Source organism: Equus caballus, chromosome 6 (genome assembly GCF_041296265.1).
Source record: "Equus caballus isolate H_3958 breed thoroughbred chromosome 6, TB-T2T, whole genome shotgun sequence".
NCBI classification, from domain to species: Eukaryota; Metazoa; Chordata; class Mammalia; order Perissodactyla; family Equidae; genus Equus; species Equus caballus.
In genome coordinates, this window is record NC_091689.1 from 54,896,013 (window position 1) to 54,921,168 (window position 25,156).

At 35.5% G+C, this 25,156-nt stretch overlaps 1 protein-coding gene and 1 long non-coding RNA gene across 24 annotated transcripts in view; one reads left to right on the forward strand and one right to left on the reverse strand.

Moving 5' to 3' along the window:
• Positions 1 to 6,033, reverse strand: part of LOC111773929 (uncharacterized) — a 96,097-nt gene extending 90,064 nt beyond the window's left edge. Inside the window, exon 1 of the long non-coding RNA XR_011439701.1 lies at positions 5,945 to 6,033. This is a non-coding gene — a long non-coding RNA (uncharacterized lncRNA). The remainder of the gene's footprint in view (positions 1 to 5,944) is intronic.
• ATF7IP (activating transcription factor 7 interacting protein) overlaps positions 5,931 to 25,156 on the forward strand; it is a 113,732-nt gene continuing 94,506 nt past the window's right edge. For 2 of the 23 annotated variants that reach the window (XM_070269947.1, XM_070269962.1), the window contains exons 1-3: positions 6,204 to 6,363; positions 7,942 to 8,013; positions 9,947 to 10,028. Coding sequence is in view for 2 of the 23 variants with exons in the window: in XM_023643151.2 (XP_023498919.1) it covers positions 22,167 to 22,183 (17 nt within the window). In the remaining 21 variants the exon portion in view is untranslated. Of the gene's footprint in view, positions 6,364 to 6,598; positions 7,087 to 7,941; positions 10,029 to 18,940; positions 22,184 to 25,156 lie in introns of those variants that run through there. The other 21 variants (XM_070269956.1, XM_070269939.1, XM_070269938.1 and 18 more) reach the window with 20 other exon arrangements.

Here is a 25,156-nt window from a genome sequence, read left to right on the forward strand (position 1 = left end):
ATTTGGTTTGCTAATATTTTGTTGAGGATTTTTGCATCTACGTTTATCAGGGATATTGGCCTGTAATTTTCTTTTCTTGTGGCATCCTTGTCTGATTTTGGTATCAGTGTAATGCTGGCCTCCTAACATGAGTTTGGAAGTAGTCCCTCCTCTTCTGTCTTTTGGAAAATTTTGAGAATGATTGGTATTAACTCATCTTTAAATGTTTGGTAGAATTCACCAGCAAAGCTATCTCGTCCTGGACTTTTGTTGTTGGGAGGTTTTTGATGACTAATTCAATCTCCTTACTCATAATCAGTGTGTGTTCAGATTTTCTATTTCTTCAGGCTTTAGTCTTGGTAGGTTGTATGTTTCTGGAAATTTATCCATTTCTTCTAGGTGATCTAACTTCTTGGTTTATAGTTGTTCATATAAGTGTCTTATGATTCTTTGTATTTCTGTGACACTGGTTGTAATGTCTCCTCTTTCATTTCTGATTCTATTTATTTGAGTCTTTTCTCTTTTTTTTTTGGTGAGTCTAGCTAATGGTTTGTCAATTTTGCTCATCTTTCTAAAAAAAACAGCTCTTAGTTTCATTGATGTTTTCTATTTTCTTTTTAATCTCTACCTCATTTACTTTTGCTCTGATCTTTGTTATTTCCTTCCTTCTGCTAACTTTGGGCTTCATTTGTTCATCTCTTTCTAGTTCTTTGAAGTGTAAAGTTAGGTTGTGGAAATTCTTCTTTTTTCTTGATGTAGGCATTTAGTGCAATGAACTTCCCTTTTAGAACTGCTTTTGTTGTATCCCATAAGTTTTGATATGTTGTATTTCCAATTTCATTTGTCTCAGGTATTTTTTTTTGATGAGGAAGATTCGCCCTGAGGTGACATCCACTGTCAATCTTCCTCTTTTTATTTTTTGCTTGAAGAAGAGTAGCTCTGAGCTAACATCTGTGCCAGTCTTCCTCTATTTTGTATGTGGGTAGCCACTTCAGCATGGCTGACAGGCGGTGTAGGTCCATGCCCAGGATCCAAACTCATGAACCCCAGGCCACCAAAATGGTGCATGCCACACTTAATCACTATGCCACAGGGCTGGCCCCTGTCTCAGGTATTTTTAAATTTTGCTTTTGATTTCTTCTTTGACCTATTTTTTCAGAAATGAAATATTTTTATTAAAATGAAATCAGTTACAATTCTAGAACTCAATGCTGTTTAGTTGCTAGCTTAAAAATTGAATATCATGTTTCATTTATGTTATTTGACATCTACATGTATGGCATACAAATAGGAGTAATGTGGATTATTTAATATTTCAAACATTTTCCCAGAAGCTACATACAAATGTTGGGAATGCTGCAATAAGTTCTGAGTACCTACACAACCACAAACTAGAAAATGCAAAAACTCAAGAAAAATGGAGGATTGACATTACTGTCAAATGAGTGTGTTATGCAAAAATCTATTGAATCAGTACTAATAGAGAAGAAGGATCTAATTTGCTGCTCAACTTTTTTACATACTCTAAGCTGTGTGTATGCTCAACCCACTGACCTTCACAGCATCTGATAGATGCCTTTTTTCCTTTTTGAGGACACAATGCAAGAAATATGGAGAAGCATTCTCCTGAGGCCTTGAATAATATTAGGAGAGCAGATGTTTAAGGTTACAGTTCCTATTATGGTAGTGCTGAGTGTCAGATTATGAGTGACAAAGGCACCAGTGTATTCTTTAAATGTGTGTGTATGTTATGATATGTAGGGGCCCTCTAAAATATGGGGATGAGGACTGAGGCCTTCATTACCCAGGTATAACTACAGTACTGGTTCTATCATTTTACTGAGTGCCAATTAAATATCTTCTAATAGGACCCATTTCACCCACTTAGGTGACGTCACCTATCTACCTTGGAAGATTGCTTAGATAACTTTTCCCTTCTCTGATAACTTCTTGCATTAGTTTTCTATTGCTAAGTAACAAATTACCACAGATTTAGTAACTTAAACCCACATGTTTATTATCTCAGGTTCTGTGGGTCAGGAGTTTGGGTCTGACTTAGATGGATCCTCTGCTCAGAGTCTCAAAAGGCTATAATCAAGCTGTTACTTGAACTCATTTTCATCTGAAAGCTTGATTGGTAAACAATCTGCTTCTGAGCTCAGTTAGTTTACTGGTAGAATTTGTTTCCTTTTGGCTATATAATTGAGGGTCCTGGTTTTTTGCTGGCTTTTTGCTGAAGCCTAACCTCAGGTCCTAGAGGCTACCCACAGATTCTATGGGCCACTTGTAGTAACTGTCCACATGTGCTTCTTCAACATGGTTGCTTACTCCATCAAGGCAGCAAGGAGAATCTCTCTCCTTAGGGAAGGCCCAGTTCCTTTTTAAAGGGCTTCTTTCAGATCAAATAAATCCCATCTAAAATAATCTGTCTTTTGGTTAACTCAAAATCAATTTATTTTGGACTTTAATTACATCTGCAAAATTCATTCACCTTTACAATAAAAATTCTATTTGCTAGAAGCAAGTAATAGGTTCTGCCCACACTCTACTGGAGAGGATTATACAGGGTGTGAACACAAAGGGGTGGAGATTATCTTAGAGTTCTGTTTACCACACTTCCCATTTTTGAGAGTTGTTTCTTGAGTTTTGCCAGGTTTGTCTAATTAACACCACGGTAAACTTCTCTGCAAATTGGTGGACAATAATAAAAATCATCAGGTCGTGGTTAATTCATATTCTTTTTTACTGATAGTGTAGAATGTGCATATAGAAACTGCTCAAGCTCAGCTGTATCTATACTATTACTACTCTGACAAGTACTACCACTACTATTACTACCATGATTACTATTAGCTAACACTTATTGAGATATTACTACAGGCATACCTCAGAGATATTACAGGTTCAGTTCTAGATCATTGCAATAAAGTGAATATTGCAATAAAGTGAGTTACATAAAATTTTTGGTTTTCCAGTGCATATAGGAGTTAGTTTACACTATACCATAGTCTAAGTGTGCAATAACATTATGTGTAAAAAGAATGTACAAACCTTAATTTAAAAATACTTTATTGCTAAAAAATGCCAACCATAATCTGAGCTTTCTACAAGTCATAATCTTTTTGCTGGCGGAGGGTCTTTTAAAAAATGCAGTATCTGAAAAGTGCAATAAAATGAGGTATGCCTGTATATACCCAGTATTGCTCAAAGTGTTTTACCAGAATTTAATCTTTATGAAAACCTTACCAGATAGGGCTATTTTTGTTATCCTCACTTTATATTTCAGGAAAATTTGCATAGAGAAGTTAAGAGCATGTAGCAAGTAAGAAGTAGAGATAAGATTCCAAATCAGGTAGTAAACCACCAGAGCCCATTTTTATAAGCACTGCATTAGTCTGTCTCTTACAGTATTTAGAAACGTCAGTTTTCGTCTTCAGTTGTTCCTTTCGCAAGTTTATGCTATTTTCAAAAATCCTATTTTTCCTTGTTCAGTTGCTGCTCAATTGCTACAACTGAAATTCATTTATTCATGTTTATTATTTTAGGTTTTTTTGCTTTTTGTTCTTTGGATCTTTTCTTCTGTGAGAAGTTCTGTGATCTTGCTTTACTCCAGTATTTTTTTCTAGAAGAATATTCAGTCTGTATGTAAAATAATGCCATAATGGTGGATAAAATATGGAAATCCTTCAGTACTGACTGGTAAGTAGCTGCCATACTCCTGAATACTTCTCCTACCACCCAGTTGGCCTCAGTCCCCAGCTCAAGAACCCCTGGACCTCTGCAGTCCTACAACTAAAGGATTAACATCTAACAAAGTAAGGAGTCTTCAGCCTGCTCCCACTTAATTGGTCAGTGCTTGGTGCCACAGAGATTGATAAACATTTTTTTTTTTTAAGATTTTTTAAAAATTTTTTCCTTTTTCTCCCCAAAGCCCCCCAGTACATAGTCGTATACTCTTCGTTGTGGGTCCTTCTAGTTGTGGCATGTGGGACATTGCCTCAGTGTGGTTTGATGAGCAGTGCCATGTCCGCACCCAGGATTTGAACCAACGAAACACTGGGCCGCCTGCAGCGGAGCACGCGAACTTAACCACTCGGCCACCTGGCCAGCCTGATGCATATTTTGATTATCAACCATCTAGAAGTTGAAGTCACATCTTTTTCATTTTTCAGTGTCTTTGCATTTTTGTTTTAACTAACATGAATTCTCTTTCTTTTGTACCTATTCTGACAGCCAATAAGTTCCACATTATAAGTCAGGTCAAGTATCATCTCCTCTTGAAATTTTTCCCATGTTCTATGAGAAAGATTTAGGTCCTGTTGTTTTATATTTCTTTTATACTTATTGTATGCCTCCGTGACAGAAATGATCTCCTAATTTTATCTGTATATGTGACTCATTAGGGGATGTGTCATTTCCTGTGGTCATCTCCAGTGCCTAGAATAGTGTGTGAGTACATCATAAATACTGTACTTGTTGAATGCAATATGAAATGACTGGTTAGATCAACCAGCAGCTAGAATGGCTAAGGCGGCTGTAGATGAGTGGTTGAGGATATTTGGGGAAATTCAAATACAATAAAACTGTCTAGTTGGAGTCTTAGGGAGGAAAGTCTAGAATATGAGCATATCTAAGAAAATTGATCAGTTGGTGAGTTAATGCTGAATTATTTTTCCCTTTGCCATAAGCCTAGACAATTGAGATTGAGCTATTATAAAAATGATACCTTTTTATTACTTTTTATTTGCTTATAGAAGAAATACAAAGAGAAACCTAATGGACTCTATTATTCCAATCTCATTTCTCTTATTATTATAGAGTAAAACTTTTAAGATTGATATCAATATTTATAATTTACTGAGCATCTATTTTATAATTGAGCACCTATATACTAAAAAATTTTAATACATAGTTTATTATAATTGAGCCTCCATTTGTAATTTATGGAGCACCTGTGTACTATGTTCTGTGCTAAGTACTTTATAAAGCTCAGCAATTAAGCAATGCAAATCTAATTGTGTTATTTCCTGACTTAGAACCTTTTAAGTGATTTCTCATTGCTCTCACAATAAAGTCCAGCCTTTAGGCAACAAATCTATTAAATCAGTTATCATGTTAGAGATGACCTCTTTTAGGGAGGCATTACTGATTTTCCAAGTCCGAATTAGGCGATCCTCCTAAAAGCCACCCAGCATTTCAACTAAGTTGAAAGGTGCAAACTATAAAAATAAATATCAACCACCCTGTACTAATTTCTTATTACTTACAAAAATTTCCTGTTTACTTTTCTGTCTCCTTCACTATAGTACAGATTTCTTGAGGACAAGACATTTCTTGAGGACAGACCTAATATAGGTCCGGAACACAGTGATTGCTAAATAATACTGAATGAATAGATTAATTTAAGAGAGAAATTACGTTAAAAAACAATAACCAAGCCTTACGATCTGTCAGGCTCTTCTTACTTTGCAAAACACATTTACATTTATCCTATCATTTAGCTCTCTAAACCAATCTGAACTACAGGCATTAACACCATTTTAGAGATGAGAAAACTGAGTAACAAACTTATTCCAAGGAACAGGCAAGTAAGCATGAGCACTTGGACGTGAGCCCAGATCTCCCAACAAATAATGTAGCACCTTCTCCACCACATCCCGTGGCCAGGGTTGGCTCTCAATATAAAACTGAATCACAGGGATACAACTTCTGGTGGAGGGGTATGATTGCTTGCTCCGTGCTTGCTCTGGCTCAGAACTGAAAGAAAAGATGTGTTTTCGCTATGTCCTCCTTACTTATACAGTTTAAAGTATACTTTGTATATTTTTTATAAGTTATAAACAAATCAACATACTCCAGCCTTTTTGCAAACCTCTTCCCCTCTGCTCTTTAACTCTCACCTACCTATTTCCTTCCTTCCTTCTTTCCTAAGACTCATAGAGGGCGCTCACAAAGTGCTACTCACTGGTCGAGCGAAGCTCCACTTATAAACACACCTCACACTGCAACTGAAAGGCGCAGCGCCACCACCTCAGACTTACTTCTCTTTTCCACGGCAGGAGGCGGGGCCAACTCACCTCATTCAAATAAAAAACCGGGAGATTTGCATGGGGAGCGGCCAGTCCGTGAGCCTATTGGCTGACACCACAGTGGGCGTGGTCAATGCTACGACCACTGAGCCCCGCCTACATTAATTTGCATAACGGCCCCGGCGCGTGCAAGGCAGAAGCGGGTTTGTTTTTGAATCTGCGGAGGCGGCGGCGGCGGCAGCGGCGGCGCCGAGACTGAAGCGCGCGAGACTGAGGCGGCAGCGTTGGGGACGGCTGCGCGGCACAGCTCTGTAGGAAGGAACTTGGTTCCTCCCCTCCTCTCCCTCCCCGAAAGGTATATGTGAATCCCAGGGGCTGCAATGATCACATTTTCTTAAATTACTATTGTATTTAGGAAGAGTCAAGACCGCATTATGGCGGCTGCGGGAGTTGTACTTGCGCCTGCGCGGTTGCGGAGCTGCGGGCGGGCGCTGCATGGGAGCACGTGATCTTGCGGGGTCGGGCTCTAGCTGCAGTTGTGCAGCTGGCGGGCGGTGGCTGCGCAAGCGCAATATTCATTTTCGAGATCTAATGTTCTTGTTGGACGCCATTTGGGTTCTAGGTTTAATTTTGCTCATTCTTGATGGGTTTCGTTTTGTTACCCGCAAACTCCCACATTTTTCAAGGAAAACGTTTTTCTCATGTTGTACTCCTGGACCGACCCTGAAACTCTTTTCTTCTATTTCTCCGATTCTCTGAGAAGCTGTGACTTAATTTTCTGTAAAAATGCTTGTCACTTTTGGTTCTTGATTATAATTTCACTTTTAGGGTATTGCTGGATTCCGGTTTGTGTTAGGGAGATAAAGATCAGCGCCTAGTGGTGTTCTCACGGGAAGTGCATTTATTTGAACTGCATATTTGCAAATGCTTTTTTAACCCTGTTTTTGCCAGTTCTTTTATCATGGTTGTGTGGAATGTTTACAAAATAGAAACAATTTGAGTTTTGGAAATATGAGAGGGAAGAGGTGTTGGAAGAACCGATATGATGTTGTTTATAAAGAAATCTCTGTCTCCTTGGGTATTTACTTATTTTTTAAAATTCTTGCTCCTAAGTCTATGAAGTTTTAATTTTAATCAGTTCGTGTGCCTCTGATCATACTTGCATTTGAGTTGTACATTCTTTCAGTCTCTGATCACTTGTCCGTTGCTGTTTCAGTTAGATAATTTTTGTTACTCTGACGTTTTAAATTAAGTCATTTTCTTGGCATTTTGTTTGCTATAATATGTGAAATGTAACACTTGGGAAGTTTTTCTGAAAAAGAATTCTACAAAGAACTCTCAACTATACTGAGGCCTTTATGAGGAAATCAAGTTAACCATCAATCAAAAACTCAGTTGATTTTTTAAAAAAGAACCTGCCCCATATACATGTGTATAAGTTACGGGTTTTGTGTTTTTTTTTTTTTTTTAAATTTTGTGTGTTCCTGGTTTTAGTTTCTTAAAGAAGGTAGTTATAAGTATGCTACAGATTATTTTAGTTTAAAATGATAGTCACTATATTTAAGCGTTATGTAACACCCCGGGAGAAGTTTTATACAATTTGATATAATTCTCCCATTGTGCAAATTACTTCTTAGCTAAAAACTTGTAAATGGTCTTCTTAGACTTCGTCTGTGGTTTGTATATACAACAGTTGGTTTCTTGGGTGGTTCTATACCTCTAAGTTTGCATCAGTCACCTGTCAGGTGAAGAAGTGGCTGTTACTTTATAATCTTAATCGGTTTAGGGACATTTTTATTTCCTAAAGCAAGTAGTGTTAAAGTATTAAGTAGATGTAGTTGAAAGGAATTCTTTTGGTTGGTGGATTTTCTTAAATGACATCGCCTATGAGATAGAATGGAATGATAGGAAACATTTTTTTTTTTCTCAACAGAAAATTTGTCGTTGATATAATGGCTGGACCTCTGAAGTCTTCTACACAGAAATATGTTTGGAAGGCAGTTGTGTAATCTCTTCTCTTTTATGCTTCTGGGGTGATTACCCAGCACACCCCTCCCCACCCCCTAAGACATTATTTCAGGTGTTTTCAAGTTGAAAATATGTTGTATTTTCTGTATTTGTGTATGTATGTGTATATATGGATACACATACATATTTAGGTTAAGAAAAGAAGTTTGATCTTAGAGCATGGTACACTTTGCATTTCCAGAAAAGTGAAATATTTTGGTTTGTATATTTATATTCTCACTTGATATACAAATGATTGCCTTTTAGGTTAATGTTGAAGATCCTAAGAGGTATTTGAAAACACTGAAGACCATAATGTAAATATTTATTGATAGGACAATTTTTGTGTCATGTTTTTTAGAAAGGCAAATATAGTTTTATAAACTGAAAACTAAGATTAATGAATTGTCTGAACATCCACTGTTTGTTCATTGGTACACTGTCAATAACAAGAATGTTTTGAAATTTTGGTTTGTTGCTTATGATGACACAAAATTTTGACACGTATACAGCATATATAAATATTAAGACTAGGTTACTCCAGGAATGAATACTAAGTTACTGAGGTCGTTTAAATTCTTTTTAGTTTTGTGAATTTTAAACATGATAAGTTAAGTTTAGGAAAAAAAGGTTTGAATGATTAAGCCATAAACCATTAAAATTGTTTTTTTCTATAAATTATGATTTGAATGTGTGATAAATATATTTAATTTTTTTAACTTGTAGCACATTTGGAAAGTGTTGAAAATAATCAACATTTAGAAATAAACGTTTGGTGATTTTTGTGACTTTTCCGTGGTTGATCAGTTGATCAATATTTGTTGATTAATGATCAATGATCAATATTTATTGATCGATATTTTTTCATTTGGATCATAATTTCATTCCTGCTCTTTTAACGTCGTAGTAACTTGTGGATGTTTTCCTACTTCGTTATTCTTGTAAAATATTTTTTAGTGCTTACATAATATTATATCATGAAAATATCCCAAATTATAAACTCTTCTTCCAATACATTTTTAAATGGCTACATAATATTATCTCTAATAAGAATGCACTGTGACTTATTAAACTTTTTTTTTCTTGTTGGCAATTTTATTTGTTGCCCATTTCTCTATTATAAATAATGTTACCATGCACGTCCTTGTACATGAGTCATGATCTGTGTCTCAATATTTCTTTGAAATTACTGTTTCAAAGGACTTTTAAAGTAATTAACAAAATTGATAAAAACTTAGTTTTCCATCATCAATTTGGTGGTTGAAAAATAGTAGCTCATTAACTTTTTTTGATAACCAAGAGAAGTTGAACTTTTTATGTTTAGTATGTATGCAGTTTTCTCATTTTTTGTGAATTAGCTGTTTGAGGTTTATTTGAGTATTTTTCTGTGGTGGATGTTAATGTTTTTATGTTTTTGTAACAGCTATTTATGGATATTAGCACTTTGCTTTTCATATTTTTTGCAGTAGTTTTTTTTAGTATATTACTTTTTAAATTGCTTATAGATGAGCTTTAGATTCTTTTGGTTAAATTTTTAGAAAGCCAACTATTTGAAGTTTTATTTAGAGTTGCATTATACCTAAACTGGGGTGGGTTTACATCGTTATACTATTTGTTTTCTTTATTAATGAATATGATACACTTCCTTTGGAGCCTACAAAAATGTACTGTTTTTAGGAACTCTGGGAAAATTTGTGATTCCTGTTACTTTTCATTAAGATGTTATTTTACTTGTTTCCTGGTACTCATTTAATGTTAGTAAGGATGAGTTGACAGAGGATATAGGACTACATTTCTATTTTTAATCTGCTGTAGGACATGGTGACATGAAAATAATACAAGTATGAAGTGAGAACTGGGGAAAATAGGTTGCCAAAATAAAGTGTTCTACAGTATTTGAAACCAAAATTTTTCTTCTCTGTTTAACATAGATTTTTTTTTTTTAATGGAGGAAGTTTGAAAAGTTATCTAATTCGTTTTCTGGCCAGAATGAAGCCTAATACTATAATAAAGGTAAAAATTTTTTTTTAGTCTCTTTGGTGATATTAAGTTGCTATAGTCTCACATAAGGATTTTCCTTAAATTTTAACATAAATTGTTTTTCTCTTAAATCAGTTTTTTGTGCTTATTGTAGTGAAAAGTATTATCTTGATTAATAGTGATATATTTCAGTTGTAATTCTACTTTTTCATAATGGGTACAGCAAAGTAAGTCAGGTTATTGCCAAAGTATTTTTATTGAACTAGTTAAACTTGAAAATTGGTGAAGGCATGAAAAGAAAAAGTCAAGGAAGTGAAGATAGAAATCAAGTGGTAAAATATTATTGGCTTTATGAAAATAAATCTAGGAAATAGGTAGAAATCAAATGTTAAGATATTGGCTTTTCTTAAGTATTTTCTTTTCTTTAATGAAAATTTCCCGTCTTTGGGACTTTTTCCAGCAAATTCGCTTGTAGAAGTTTGCATATTTTACTTTTTTATGTGACCTTTGCCCTTACCTGAGAACTTTTCCTGGTTCTGACTAATTATGATACTTGATTTTTCAGGCTATAACCCATGAGAAGTAGCAAAGTAGGGACGGGAGAAGTGCTGCTAGAGAAATGCATATGGTTCAGGGCAAGAAATGATGGCTAGCATCTTGAAGAGTGAAGGGGTCTGATTTCAAGTGTTAGAAGCAAGAATTTAAAAACTTAGTTTTGAGGTTGGTTAGTTTGGGAATCAGTACTCCTAGAGCTGAATCAGTATTTATAGCATGTTTATTATGGTACTTGATGATCTAATTAATGATTCTGAGTCATAGAGAAATTTAGTTATGTTTAACTTATTCAAGAAGGCAAAGAAGTGTATGACTTAATATAGAAAGATTTCTATTTTTTTTTTAAGTTTCGAGGTATATGGAAAATTCATATGCTGGCATATCTAGTTTTTTCACAGAGTCACATGTAGAAAGAAGTTTGAGGATCAAGTTCCTGCCTTTGAGTTCCTAACAGTTGAGGGGCATATTATAGATAAAAATTAGGCGATGTTTTAATGTTATTTAAACAGTAGATTACAAAAATACCGTTGAGTAGCTCTGGGGAGGGAGCCATAGTCCTTGTCAGTTCCCTAGACCACCTAGAAATTACCTATCCATTAGTGGAGCTTCTGTTTTACAATTGTTGCTCATTTGAACTTTGTTATGTTCTTTAGAGAGCCCAAGACTTTAAAAATTAGTTCAGAGTGTTCTTTCTCAGAGTGTCCTGCAATCTACAAAGTAAATCAGTTGTTTCTCCTGGCATTTTAGTTTGTTCAAAACAGAAAAGTGAATTCCACAAAATTAAACTTTGTTTACATATGTTTCAAGTAGCACAGTGGGAACCATTTTGTACTGGAAGACAGAGCGGGTGAGTGCTGGGCAGGTTTTCAGTCATTTAAGTCCTGCAAAATGAGAAATGCAGGGCACTAGTGCTTATTTATATAATGTGAATGTTTTCAGTTTTGGATTTTGATCATTTGGATCTTTGAGTCTTTAAGAGAATGACTCAGGCATCTCCTTGGCCACCTTCCAAAAAATGTGGCAGCCCTAAGGGTACAGTTGATGGTGCCTCCCTGAGAGTCTTTATAATTGGACCTATATAAACATGAAAGTCTAGGAAATGAAGATGACTTGTTAACTTACCATCAGAAATATTCACTTATTCATGTCTGCAATTTTTTATTGCTCTTAATGTTATAAAATGTGTTATAGTATTTGGAATCTAACAACTAGGAATCACTGTCTATATACCCTTTAGTTTGGGAGAGAGGCCCCCTTTGTATGATGGTGAGGTAAGGTAGTAGTGTCACAATATCTTACTATATAATCCTTTGTCCCTTTCTTTGTTGTCTGTATAGGCCGGTGCTTCTTTGGGGAACTGTTGTCTTGGTGGGTAGCTAGGAACTATGTGTCCGGCCTTCTATGGCACTTTCTCATTCTTAGAAGAAATTTGGATTGTACATTGGAATAGTGACTCTCAGAACTGACAGAGCTGTAAAAGGATCTCTCCTTGTCAGTAATTCTCAAAGATAATGCCTTCCATTTTGTAGAAAGGTGACCCTAGAAGGTGGGAAGAGAATCTGCTGTTCTGAGGGACAGGAGATAAAGGATTTGGTGAAACATTAATGAGTGACTTGAGTGCTTCAGCTAATTCTCAACTAAGGCTTTGGAGCTTAGGAGTCTCTCTGTCCTGTTACCCTTATTAGATTCAGTGTCTTAAGCAGAAATGGGTAAAAGCTGGGAAGAGAAAAAAGACCACCTTTGAACTTTTCTACTGTTCTTATTTCCTTTTAGGCAGTAAATGTTTGGAGCTAGTTGGATTAGAGTTAAGGCTAAGCTGCTGAGATACTATTACTGTTGTTTAAGGGTGGTAAATGTTTATTTCTCCCATATAGCAATACAGAGGAAGACTGGTTAGGGTTTCTAGGTGGCTTTGGCTTCACATACAGTTTCCATGTGTTGAACATTGTTTCTAGGTTGAACATGACCACTCCAGCGTTTCAACAGCAAAGGGCAAGGGAGAAAGGGCTGTGGGAGTGCACACTCATTCTTGTCAGAGCATGATGTGGAAGTGGCATCTATCACTTTGACTCGTATTTTGAGTGAGAATTTAGTCACAGGAACATACTTAGCTGGGAAAGGAGGGTTGGGAAATGTATATCTTGCTAGATAACCTTGTGCTCAGCTAAAATTAGAGTGTTTTATAAAAGGTGAGAGATGGATATTAGAGAGCAACTAGCATTTTCTGCTACAAAAGGGAGCTGGAGAAGTGGTGTCTCAAAGTGATTAATAATTTGATATTAAAAACTGATTTTCTGTTTTGAGAATTAGATCCAGTTATCACTCTGTATATCTTCCTTTGAAATGGAATTTTGAGAGCTTTGTATTCATGATTTGTGGCTGAGGTTGTAGTTATTAGAAATATTTCTCTTTTCTGGTAGAATTCTTCCCCTTTCTGGTTGCCTTTGAAAACATATTAAATCATGATTAGCGTTGCAAGAATTGGAAGTTTAATTCAATTTTTAAACTTTAGCGTACAGTGTTTTAACCTTTCCAGTTAACTTGCTTATTCTAAAAGGATGAAGCACTGCAGGGAAACTGTCAGTGACAGTTGTTTGAACTGCTTCTTTTAGTCTCGGAGTCGAGTTTATGTTTGAATTATCTTATCCAGATTCTATTTTTTTCCACTTATAACTATATGTATAAAATACACATTTTCAAGATGGAAAATGTGACTTTTGAGGGCCTTGAAATATACACAGGTAAAAAGATTGTGGTTGTAAATTCCTTGCGTATAGGTAAAACTTACGTGATTAATAAGTAAGTAATTAAAAGCTTTCTGTAGAATGTGATAAGTTTAACAATAGATATTTGTGTAAGGCACAGAAAGTAGGACTCTATTGAGGGGAGATCAATGAACTCTTAGAGGAGTTTATTTTAAGGGATGCATTAGAAGAATATGCTTAGTAAAGGGAATAAATTGGATGTTCAAAATCTCAGAGGTGGGAAAGAAGGTAGTATGTTAGGAGAACTCTAAATAGCTCCCTGATATAAATCCTTGATCTTTGTAAATAAGAGTCATTGCTGCTAGGTGCCTACATAATATGCCTAATAAAGGATATTGTTACAGCTGGAAGTTCTCTAATTTCTCTTTTTTACTTTGCTATACTTTGTCTCTCTTTTAAAGGCATTTATTTCTCTCTACTTTTATGTTTATAGTTATTTGTGTAGTACTTTATAAGCTTTCTGCAGTTAAGAATTGTATCATACTGACATATCTGACAAATGTCACATTTTAAGGCCGATTCCTTCTAGTTAGGTCTGATAAGACCACTATTAAAAGTATAAGATGGCTTTCTACAATGCCTACCTTAATAGTCAATAAATATTTGCTTATTGAAAGAATAGAACCCCTTTGTTTTAAGTGGAGCTTCAGAAAAAGGGAGTAAGATATTCTAACTCCTTTCTTTCCGTTAACTCATGATTATTCACAAATGTCAGAACTTTATTTTTTTTAATACTTGAACGTGAAATTTGCTTAAAGCACTCTGCATAAATTGTCAAAAGATTCGACAAGCACTTTGCATGTGAAAAATTATAAATAGTAAAACAACTTCTGGAAAAAATTATTTCATCTCTTTCATTAAGAAATAGAAGAAATTTAAGAAAATAAGGAAACACCATTGCTTACCTATTAATAAGAAGTTCCTAAACTATAACTCTGAAGGCCATATGTATGCAGATTAATAAGAGTTTGATGAAAAGATGGAATGATATAATTGTTTTATGTTTTAAGTTTATATAATTCACTCCGTATAAAATTTACTTGAAGTGATTTGAAAGTTGGGAGATAAAAACAAGTCAATGAAGAAAGAAAGAACAGGGGAAAAGGCAAAGGATTTTCCTAAAACCAGTTTGTAATATAGTGAAGTGGAAAGAACCGCAATTTTGTCTTGGGACCTGGGCATTCCTTATCTGTCAAATGGTGATACCACCTGCCTGGTAGGGTTGTTGTGAGGGTTAAATGAGATTAGATATATAAACTGCTTAGCATTTGTTCCTGAGATATTTTTCTTTTCTGGCTTCAATCAATTGGTGAATTCAATTAGTCAGGCATGAATATTTACTAAGAGGCAGCTATGTGCAGCTATAGGGAGCCCCGCAGTGCAAGGAGATTTATAGAAAACGACAGTATTCTTGATTACTAGAGCTAGAATTTAAATGCATTTAAAAAGTAATTTAGAAAAGCAGGTCTGATAATATCACTCACTAGTAGGGAAAATAAGCATTTAGAAAAGCAGTTTATTTGCAAAGGTTTGTGAGAGAGTCCAGGTTTAGGACTGATGGATTAAATTAAAAAAAACCCGAAGTAGGGGCCGGCCCCATGGCCAGTGGTTAAGTGCGCGCGCTCCGCTGCAGGCGGCCCAGTGTTTCGTTGGTTCGAATCCTGGGCGCGGACATGGCACTGCTCATCAAACCACGCTGAGGCAGCATCCCACATGCCACAACTAGAAGGACCCACAACGAAGAATATACAGCTATGTACCGGGGAGCATTGGGAGAAAAAGGAAAAAAATAAAATCTTAAAAAAAAAACCCAAAGTATTTAAAAAATAGAAAACCCTACAAGATTACTAAATTCACGAGGTTTATGGTAAGCCTCTTCATGGTGGAAAAGTGGCCATTTTCTCACATTAATTCTCATATCTTCAAGGTTTGTTAAATTTCTGTAGACAGTCATATTGCCAAAGTTAGAGATGTAGTCATTTGTTTGGGGGACTGGATCTACATACGTTTATCCCATTTTCTTTTTTAAATTTCAGGCGCAGAGTGCTCTCTTCCACTTCACCCCCCAGCTATGGAACTTGCTGGACAGGCTCACTCAAAATTGAGACAAAACAAAGTATCAGTTTTCTTTCATAACCCTTCCTGTGGCCACATTTCTGTCCCTTAAGGCACAGATTTAACTATATAAATTTTTTAATGATTTTCTAATTCTTTATTTTGTTTGGATCTTTTATTTTATTTCACTGTGTTATTTAGATAGGTCTAATGAGGTGTTGATTAATATAGAAAAACTTCCCTATAGGCTGATTAACAAAACTTTGTCCATTTGACATGAGATTTAAGAGTTAACATCTGTCTAGATGCTTTGTAAAGTATAATAATTTGCTTATTTATTATCTGCTTGATTACAACATCAGGAACCAAGAGCCATCTAATTTATCTCAATGAGTTTTCACCTGCAGTACTTAAAACTGGTTAGGGTATCATGGTTCTTTGAGATTCCCACATTTGTCAGTGTTCTGTGTTTGGCAGGAAGTGATATTCTTTATTCCCTTTAAAGCTGGGAATCCATAAGCTGTAGAAGAGATACTAAATTGATTTCCTGTGAAGACGTAGTAGGCATCATTTCTGCATTTGAGGTGCAGTCCTTGTTTCTTGTCATACCTAATTAAAAGAGTTTTGTTTTTAAATGTCACATTTCTCTTGTGGTCATGGTTACAAATTTGATTTATCCAATTTTATCCTGGTAGGAAGGAAAACAGTTTCTTAATGAAACTATGTAAACTGGTTCATAAAAAATAGACTGTTATGATACTTAATATAATATTAATGTTTGTGCTAAGTAGCTTTTAGACAAGGCCAATCAATATATTCAGTATTTTTCTACAGAATTATTCTTAAAGTGTTCTGGTGGTTTATTAACTTATCACCTATATTAAGATCATTCAGAGGGTAATTTTCCCCTGGAATTCTGAAGGTATTGGATCAAGATATTATTTAAATTACTGCTTTATACAAAATGTATCTTAAATTGAGAGTTAAAGATATATTAAGAAGTTGTTTTTCCTACATGACCATTAAGATAAAATATTAACCACAATGAAATCAGTTCATTTAGTCCTAGGTAATTCTTGTTATACTGATCTAGGGTGAAGTAATCTACTTACACAAAGTTGTCTGCACTGGACTAACACAATCATGGAAATTCTAACCTATTCTCTTGATACAGTTATGACAGATGTTGATTCATGAATATAATGTTAACTTATAACAGGATGCCTGCATCCATGAATCTTTTCCATGTAATAGTAATAGTTAAGATGATTTGGTACAGTCCTTTACTTCAGATTTTGATGTTTATTTAGAAGACACTTTTTTTTCCCATCAGGTACAGTGACAGCAAGGATCTTGACTCACTTTTGTTTCTTGAGTCTCATTGCTCTAGTCTGACCTAGTTGCTCTCTATATCTGGTACACCACTGTCATCCTTAGAATTTTATTTACCACTGTGGGGATTTCCTTCACCCCTCTTCTGTGTAGGACCCTTGTTTTCTATGTGTCATGTCTTTTTATTGACTTATTCTGTCATTAGGGGGAGGAGACCATATTCTCTAGTAGCTTTTTGAGAAGATGTGTGTGAGAGGCATATCTTTTGAGACCATGTGTGTCTGAAAATTGTCATTCTGTGTTTTTATGCTTGATTGATAGTTTGGCTAGGTATAGAAATCTAGGTTGGAAATTATTTTTCTTTAGAATTTTAAAGGCACTGCTCCCTGATCTTGCTTCTATTAATACTGAGAAACCTGAAGACATTCTTATTTCTGACTTTCTCCTCCATGGAAGCTTGTAGAATCTGAGATTAGCTCCAGTGTTCTGAAATTTCACTGTAATTCCTTGAAGTAGAACTGTTTATTATTGTTTGCTCACATTCACTGGGCCCTACCAGACTAGCAACTTTTGCCTTTCGGTTTAGGAAGTTTTTCTTAAATGATTTCATTGGTGACATCTTTCTTTTGCCATTCTGTCATTCTAGTATGAATTTTCAGATGGGTACTCCAGTTTTCTTATGTTTTTCCTCCTATTTACAACTTTGTCTTTTTGCTCAGGCAGATTTCATCAGCTTTGTCATTGAGTCCTTCTGTTGAGTTTTTCATTTTTTTCTATCATGTTCTCAATTTCTTTTTTTTGTTCCTTGCCTATAGTATTCTATTACTGACACATAAATGCAACATCTTTTCTTATCTGTGGATATTAATATTTTTTGAAATTTTCTTCCTGATAGTCTGTTACTTTGTGTTTTTGTTTTGTTTTGCTTTTTTGTTTTCATCTCTATCTTCCATGTTACACTTTTCTTAGTTCCCTACGTCTTCCTTGCCTGACTGTAGAATATATTATGGAAGATTAAAAAGTTGATTAGAATGTCTAAATTTATCAGTTTTGAACTTCACTATAGGCTGATTTGAGTAGGCCATTTTGGGAGAGCTCCCAAGACCTTAAGGTCTTTTGTACTTGTTAAGATACCCCCAGAGAATATCCTTCCATTTTCATCTATGGAGAATAAGGGTTTGATTGTAGCATTCTGGGAGATTATTGGAGGAACAGGACTAGGAGTCTCTGCAGTCAGCAATGTTACTCTCTTTTTGGTATGTACTCTCATTTTTAACTGTGGATGTTGTCTTCAGACTTTTGCTAGGATTGTGGTGAGCAGGTATTCAGTGGAATGTATTTGGTGACGGCATCTAGGGTATCTTACTGCTTCACAAACAGCTTTCACTAGTCCCTTTTTTTTTTTTAAAGATTTTATTTTTTTCCTTTTTCTCCCCAAAGCCCCCCGGTACATAGTTGTGTATTCTTCGTTGTGGGTTCTTCTAGTTGTGGCATGTGGGATGCTGCCTCAGCGTGGTCTGATGAGCAGTGCCATGTCCGCGCCCAGGATTCGAACTAACGAAACACTGGGCCACCTGCAGCGGAGCGCGCGAACTTAACCACTCGGCCACGGGGCCAGCCCCTCACTAGTCCCTTTTTTAACCACATCATCCTATTTGCTCCCCTCACTTCAATTTCCAAAGGTACCTAGTTCTTCTATTTCCTATGTCTTTTGAAATTGCTGCCATGTAAATCAAATTGGTTCTTAACTTGTTCCCAGTACAACCTGGAATATGGGTTTTGGGGAGCTGCTAAGTTAGTTACCAGTGGTTCTGCTTATTTTCCAGCTCCCTAAATCTTTGTAGCTATTGTCTCTCTTACTTTTCTCCCTGTTCTTGAGGATTTATGCCTTCAAAAAATACCTTTACTGTAGTTTTTAATATGTATGATGTTGATAATTTGTATAATTAAAGTATATTAACTGGATAAATGAAAAGTATATTTACCTTCTCTCTAGTGCAATGAAACCTTTTGTTTAGGTTCTATGGAATTTTCAATATTTTGCATATGTAAACTTTTCTAATAGTGTGATATATGCTATATAAAAAGTGTAGTTGACTAGAGTTAATCCTCTTCTAGTTCTGTTTCACAATACTTGTGTGACTGCTGGCAAATGATTACATTCTCTGGTCATAAATATCTGAGATTATAGCATTCTTATTTTACGTGGTCATTGTAAGAGTGAAACGAAAAAATTATGTGAAAAGTGCTAGTTTTTATTTAGGAGGAGATAAAATATTGAGTAATCATGGAAATATTTGCCTAATATTAGAAATAGTTTCCAAATGTGTTTACTTTTACATATAAATGGTGATTGGGTTTATTAGACTGACCCTATCTGAAACAAATTTCTTATAATCTATGACATTATATAATCAAGTTATATTCTTTCTTAGTAATATTAAAAAATTTAAATGTAAATAGTATGCTTATGTTCTATAATTTTCTGTAGATTTTCCTCAGAGTTCAGCTGTTCTAAGCATGTAGTAGCTCCTGTATAGTGCCTATAAAAACACTAAAAACTGGAAAATGCTCTACAAAAGGTATTTTTTCCATCCTAGGTTTTGAAGTGCAGAGGTCTGTTAGGCCAAGACCACAAACTTAATTGACTTATTAGTTGACTGCTTCTTCTTCCTAGAAAATAAGGGTTGAGATCCTGAAAATGAAAGTCCTTAAAGATACAGAATTTTCTAAGATTTTTGTGGTAGAAATGAAAATACTGGGAATTAATTTCAACTCAGTATCTATTGAGCAAATAAACATTGTTTCACACTATGGAAGTGAATGGAAATGAATTAAGTTGCAGTTTCTGTCCCTTTGGAACTGATATATAAAGATAGAAGTAATGACGTTTGTTAAGTGTAATGATAACATGCATGAAAGATCTTGAGAGAGAGCACTTGGACCTGGTTTGGGAGATGGACATAGTAAGGAGAAGGGAGAGTAAGGAAAAGATTGTCAGTAAGAAGGAAATTTAGGTTGAATCATGAATAGGATTTATCGGGTGAACTAGGATATTTTTTTTTGGGCTAGAGAGTAAAGCATGTTGGCAGTGGCACCCGTTTTCCGAATAACAGCCTAAACATTTTCCTTTCCTAAACTGTTTCCATGATGCACAGAAACACAACCAATGTGGAAAGGGGTGGACAGAGTTCCGTGGGCTCAGGCTGAGTGTAGTCTAGGGTACATGGAGGTCTTAGCACTTTTGTGAAGTTGTGTAATCTCTGAGCTTGTTTCCTCAATCACGAATTGGAGAGAAAACCTGCCTTGTAGGGTTAGTGGGAGAATTAATTGAGATAATGTGTATAAAATTTATCTAAAGGCTTGATCCACATTAATGTACCTCTCTAGTCCTTTGTCTTGTAAAGCCCCTTACATATAGTAGACAATCAGCATATTTATTGATTTGACTTACTGTGCCTTGGGATAATACAGAAAATCTAGTAAGTTGGTAGTAAAATGATTATAGTGGCTGGAGGAGGATTGGTATAATGATGAAATTTAGATTGTGTGTCTTATTTTGAAATCTAAATTGGGTGAAAAGTAGATCTTATAGCCAATAATAGTAGCCATCTAGCTGCTTAGCTTACCAAGAAAGCTTAGAGTGAGGAAAAAGTAGCCAGGGTTTACATTGGAAAGGTATTTGAGAAGACAGGGGAGGCTTAAAGGGGGGAGGGGGCGGCGCTTTATACATTTCATGATGTGGTACGTAACTTAAATCTTTGTGGAACAGACTTCCAAAAGAATCTGCTTCCTGAATATCAGAATCCGTTCATCAAGCAGCTCTAAGTGTGTTGGCTATTTGTCCCCCATTAACCTTACTCACATTCCGGTGCTACGGTAATTTCTATCCTGTTTGACTCTTACCAAGGTCTTGCTTTCAATGAATAGATTTGAGCCACCGTCAGGGAATCACAGTTACATTTTTGAAGAACTAATGTGGCTTGGATCAGGTACAACCTTTTTTTTTTCCCCCTGAGACAGTACCCGAAGCAGTTTTTATATACATGATCCAGTTTGCCTCATGTAGAATAAATAAGGACCTTATAAAAGCTGATTTTTTTTTTTACCTTTATTATGGAAAATTTCAAATATACAGAAATAGAATGAAATAATGAACTCCATGTGCCCATCACTCAGCTTGAACAATTATCAATTTATGGGGCCCTTCTCCTTTTAGTTACACCCCTCCCACTCCCTACACCCTTAACAATTGTTTTAATAAATACCCAGATGTAGTGGTGGATAGAGACCAGATAGCACAGGCCAGCTAAATTTGAGAAAGGTAAACCAAGGGAGAGAGAAGGAAAAGGTGATAGCTCGTGTGACCTGTCAAGCAGATTCTGTCTATGCTTTTGTTCCTCAGGTCTCTTGATGGCTAGGTTACTGCTAAGACAGATTTGTTGGGATCTCTCTCAAATTTGTCTTGTTAATATACCTACTTTCAGACTGAATTATACCCTTTTGGTCTCCTTATTTGTTTTTCCCCAGGAGTGTCCACATTCTTTATTTGCTTTTTACCCATATCAAAATGTTGCGAGGTCTGTGGCAGGGCATGCAATTTAATTTGCCCTGGGACCAAACATTCACCTGGAAATGTCTTTGTGACCATCTGGACTACAGAAGAGAAGAAATTATTTTTATCTTTATGGCAGATTACTCAAAATAACCCTTGTTGCCATCATAGCTCTAATGACTCTAGTCCCTCCCCAGCAGTTATTTAAAATTATTGTCAAGATTCAAAAATTTGATTGCCAGCTTTAACCATTCTGCTGGATTTGAGCACTTTGGGGCTTAGATTCTGTAGGGAAAATCTTTAATTAGCCTTCTATAAATGGAAATTGACTATCAGGATTTAAACATCTTAATTTCCAGAAATTGTAAAAATTGGCACTCTTTTCATGGTAAAAGTACTATAAAAGATTTTTTAAAAAGGGAGCCTTGAGCAGAGTTTGACTTTTTTTTTCTGGACTGAAATGGAGGCTTTTTTTTCAAGCGAATTCCCTGATGTTTGCTGTGTGTGATTTGGCTCTATCTCTGTAACTGCTAATATGTGGCGTGGACTTCAAGCTGCCTGGGATCTGGATGTGCCCAAAGTCTGTATTGCAAGTCGGGTTTCACAGGCATTATGTTACAAAACTGGCTTGCTGCCTTAGCTGTTTTCTCTGTCCTGAGTAGCTGCATTGTTTGTTGCAGTATATGCATTAGCTGTTGTCTGTGTTCAGTTTCCTGCAGGCTGACAAAGTGGGAGGGGCTTTGTTTGATTCATAGCTGAGTTTTCACTGTGTGAGTTCTTGAGTGCACATTGCAGCCATCTTAATTACACTTTAGTGCAACTGAGACAGTGCAGCTGTCTCAAAATGGCTGCTAACCTAGTCTTTGTAGCTGCTTAGGCAGCAACTATGCCAGTGAGGAGACTTGTCACATGCATCAGGACCAGAGGTAAGAACCAATTACTCTTTATCTTTGAACATTTTAATTAAAAAACATTGTAATTTTACTGAGTTTATATAGGAAGATAAACTTAGAGCTTGCTGGCTAAGAACTTGAAATGTTTGCTGATAGAACCTTTAAGCCTCTGTTATGGAAACAGTACATAGGTTGGTGAGGTCAAAGGTTAAATTCCTGTAATTTCTCACCATCTTATGTTCTGTCATTGCCAGAACATTTGATCATCACAGTAGTATTTTTCTGGCTCTAATTAACTTAATATTCCTTTTGTGTTGGATATTTTAGTTTGCTTGATATTTATTTGTAGAAATTAAAAGCAGTATATCATCTGAATAGATTTTTAAAAGAGAAGCCATAAATAAGCCTTGTTTTGCACGAAGAATGCGATTTTCCTGGCTTTTTGTGTGTGTATGTGTGTTTTGGAGGTATTGTTTGGTAGCTTTCTGGAAAGAATGTTAATTCTCTGGATATAAATCATAGTTACAGAAAGAAAAAATTTTTTTAAGACTGTTAGAGTTTTTTTGTACTATAGGTTCCAATTCTTTCTCCTTATGCTGCCTCCTCCCGGCCATCCAATTCTTTCACATTTTTAATGGTGCTAACTTTTTATCCTAATTACTTTTTTCTTAAAGTGGCATTCAGATTCAGATTTTGAATTTAGAAATAAGTTCACACCTTCTAGGTCTGGATACCCCTTTTCTTTATAGCTAATGGATTCTAGTGCAACAGAGCTGAAGCAAATGCTCAATTGTTTCAATTAATTAAGTGATATTAATTGTTGATGTCCACTTTAGTCTTAGTTTAAACCTGTGGTATATTTAAAAGTAATATAACTCAATGATTTTATAAGTTTAGTTTCAAAATTTTCAAAAGGCTTTCTTAACATTGTTCTGAAGTAGAAACGTTTATTGAGATATTGTAAGTTCATAGTGACCCAGAAAGGTGGGAGAATGAAATTTGTATTCACATAATATTTCAGATAGCAGAACAGTTATACTTTAAGCGCTAATATTTAAATTGCAGTACTCATTAAAATTTTTTCTAGGTGGTATAGTACATTCCTCTAGCTTTGTCAATAGAGTGTTTTGAATATATCCCTGACTAATAGGACATAGAACAATAAGTTTTGAACTTTCTAAATGCAACAACTTTTAAAAAACAGCAACTTTTTGCACATTAAATTCTTATGAAGGACCCCAATATATAAAAGGGATACATGTGGTATTTTATCGTTGTATGCTTATTTTATAATGTACATTTATAACCTTTACTTATTATAAGTTTATTTAATAAAATGAGAACAATTAGGTTGATTAAAACAAAATTTTGAAATCAGAACATATATGACAGTTCTAATCTTCTATTAGTGTCAGGATCTAGGTCGTTTATTTGTAGAACTCCAGGCGCTAAGGGACTGTGGAATTCAGTTTGAAAAGTATTCTAGAACGTATATTCTGTTTTGATTTTCATGAAGGTAGAGTATAAGATCTATATTTATAAAGTTTAACAGTTTAAAATTGCTGCCTTGCCAAAAAATTGTGTTTATATTTGTTCTTAGTTTCTTTTAAATAAAGTAATTGTTCATTTGTTCAGTGGCCTTAAATATATTTGACATTACTAGCTCAGTTTCATCAACAGCTTTAGCATGCTTATTTCACTTTCATTAACTTATTACTTTGTAACGTTGTTAGGACTATTTATGTGATATAGTAGATTCTCATAAACGGAACATTACTTTATGTAAATCCAGCCCTATGAACTTGCCCCTAAAAGAGAAAAAGAACACTGAATTCATTATGCGTGAGAGATTCTATCCATCATTCCTTTCAATAAGGTTGTGCCCTGGAGTAAGACATAGGAGAGCGAATGTGCTTAATCACTCTTATTTTCATGCCTCTCATAGTATGCACAGCTCACTGTGTTTCAAAAGTTTCATACAATTCAAGCCAGCTACTTGGTTTGATATTCTTTATTGCTGGAGGAAAACTGGCTAGGTTGAAATTATTGATCAACTTATGTTAATCTTCAGAGTAGGACCTCAGGGAAATTTTAATGATCCACTCTTTTTGCCTTCTGTTAGGGACTATAAAATTTACCTCCACCCTTCACAAGATGACTCCACTGATTATTTTTTGTACATGGGGAAACACCAGCCCTCTGTGGGTACTCAGGATATTGTTGCTAATTCTTTCAGTGCCATGTTACAGTTTTGCAACTATAAGCATAAACTAGACCTCACTGGAATTATTGTTTTTGAGATTGGTGAGTGTTCAGATTTTCTATGCTGAATTTCAGGTTAGCTGTTGTGCTGAACAACTGAGGGCATAATAAATCTGGGACCTAGGTAATTGAGATTGTTTTTCTTTTGAGGAAGATTAGTCCTGAGCTAACTGCTGCCAATCCTCCTCTTTTTGCTGAGGAAGACTGGCCCTGAGCTAACATCCGTGCCCATCTTCCTCTACTTTATATGTGAGACGCCTGCCACAGCGTGGCTTGCCAAGCGGTGCCATGTCCACACCCAGGATCGGAACCGGTGAACTCCAGGCCACTGAAGCGGAACGTGCGCACTTAACCACTGCGCTACTGGGCTGGCCCCGATAATTCAGATTTTATGTTATTATTTTGTCACTTTTTCTTTCCCATTTGTTTACTCTTTTCATAAGCCCTTTCATTAGCGTAAGCCTTTAAGGGAAATGTTGAGATAGAGGAAAGAACATTAATCAAGAGTTCAAACCTAAATTTGAATCCTGTTTTTGCTACCTTTTTCTTGTATTGACCAACTCATTCTATTTTCTGACTCTTGGTTCCTCCTTTATAAAATGGAAAAATTCCTATCTATTTGGCAAGGATATGCTGAGGATCAGTTTACATAATGTTTCTGAATATTACCATGAAATACTCCATAGATATCTAATTTTCCAGTAATATTTGAATGCTTTTCAGTTTCTTTGCTTCCCAGATGTC